The sequence below is a fragment of the Macadamia integrifolia genome, unplaced genomic scaffold (genome assembly GCF_013358625.1).
Source record: "Macadamia integrifolia cultivar HAES 741 unplaced genomic scaffold, SCU_Mint_v3 scaffold1310, whole genome shotgun sequence".
NCBI classification, from domain to species: domain Eukaryota; kingdom Viridiplantae; phylum Streptophyta; class Magnoliopsida; order Proteales; family Proteaceae; genus Macadamia; species Macadamia integrifolia.
In genome coordinates this window covers 26,348-28,058 of record NW_024868155.1, presented here as the reverse complement: position 1 = coordinate 28,058, position 1,711 = coordinate 26,348, and the positions used below count along the sequence as shown (strand labels likewise).

Genomic DNA, 1,711 nt, shown 5'->3' with positions numbered 1-1,711 from the left:
TGTACTCACCTCCGGCAATGATTTTGGCAACTTGGTGGCAGCTGTCACCAAGGTAAGCTTTCTCCTTCTTCTTCCCCTTCTTCTTCTTCCTTATTCTCCTTTTTCTCTCCTTCCTTATGTTGGAAACAATAGAAATGAGGAATGAATTCCTCATTTCTAACTTAAGTGTAAATTTTGGACCTTAGGGTCTGTTTGCTTGGACCCTAGTCGGACCGATTAGGTTATTATGACTTTCAGAGCTTGAGAACCCGATCACTTAGGTCCAAAATGCACTCACCTCATGATGAAAATGTGGGGGATGATTTGGGATCATCCGAGAATATTTATGACGTGAGTGGTGGGACCCACGGGCATTGACATCATGATAGCAACCTATTATGCTCACCGAAAACAGCCCACCAAATTCAAGCCCAGTGGATCCAGTGGCATATTTCTGGTGGTTAAGACAGCTTGTTGTCTTGACTTCTTGCTATCCCATAGTTGGTCTTACATAGGTTGTTGCCCTCAGCCATGCTCAAGGCCTTTCGGCAAGACCGTTACATACTGGGATTCATATGTGAGGGGTCGGGTCACTTATCGTCTGGGATCGAAAAGTACAAAATAACTTCCAGTTAGACTGGCACGATGCATGAACATGTGGGGTCATCTCTCCCCCTTCGCCGATGGTTGGACATGAGCCAAAACTTGACCATGCTTTCGTTCTCCTGTTTGAGACCTATCACAGCAGTTCAAATTAGATCGATTCAGGGCACGAGTGTAACATTCCCCCCACCTTACAAGAATTTCATCCTCGAAATTGAAAATACCTAGAAAATCAAACAATCTAAGATACTGCTTCATCTTCTCATCTTCCTGCTACTAAGATGCTTCCTGTTTGGGGTGGTTCATCCATTTCACTTTGATGAAGGAAACGGTGCAGTTGTGGAGAACATGCTCCTTCTGATCAACAATCTTCTCCGAAAACTCCATGTAGGCAAAATCCTCATCCAACTCACAGGGTTTGTAAGTTAAGATGTGAGTGGGGTCAGGGATGTACTTCCTCGACATGGATGCATGGGAGACATCATGTGTACACTCCAACTCTGGTGGTAGAGCTATCCAATAAGCTACCACTCCGATCCTCTCCAGTATGCCGTATAGTCCCATGAACCTCGGATTAAGATCTCCCTTCTTCCCGAACCGCATCACTCCTTTAACTGGGGAGATCTGCAAGAACACCTTGTCTCCAGCACCACACTCTAGATGTTTCCTTCTAACATCTGTATAGCTCTTCTGCATGGACTGAGCTATCTTAATCCTCTCTCTGATCACATTCACTATCTCACTACTAGTCTATATCAAGTCTGGACCCAAAATATGCCACTCACCAACCTCATCCCAATAGATTGGTGTCCAGCACTTTCTGCCATATTGAACCTCGAATAGGAGAACTCAATAAGGGAAATGTGCTCATCCCAGCTATAACTCATATCTAGGGCACATGCTCAGAGTAGGTCCTCCAATGTCTGGATAGTCCTTTTTGACTGACCATCGGTTTGAGGGTGAAAGGCTGTACTAAAATTCAGTTGTGTGCCTATAGCTTTCTATACACATGTCTAGAACTTAGAAGTGAACCTGGGATCTTGATTAGAGATGATAATAACTGGCACACCATGCAATTTGATGATGTTATCAATATACAGCTTGGCTAACTTGTCCATAGAAAATGTAA

At 44.0% G+C, this 1,711-nt stretch overlaps 1 protein-coding gene across 1 annotated transcript; it reads right to left on the bottom strand.

Annotated features, from left to right (window-relative positions):
- Window positions 1-858: 858 nt before the first annotated feature.
- Window positions 859-1,278, bottom strand: LOC122063399. The gene has a single exon (XM_042627108.1). It carries the CDS (start codon window positions 1,276-1,278, stop codon window positions 859-861), a length of 420 nt encoding a protein of 139 aa, XP_042483042.1.
- Window positions 1,279-1,711: the final 433 nt, after the last annotated feature.

What these genes read in the sequence shown, in the direction of transcription:
- LOC122063399 (XM_042627108.1), bottom strand. Translation starts at nt 1,278, where the DNA reads ATGCAGAAGAGCTATACAGATGTTAGAAGGAAACATCTAGAGTGTGGT.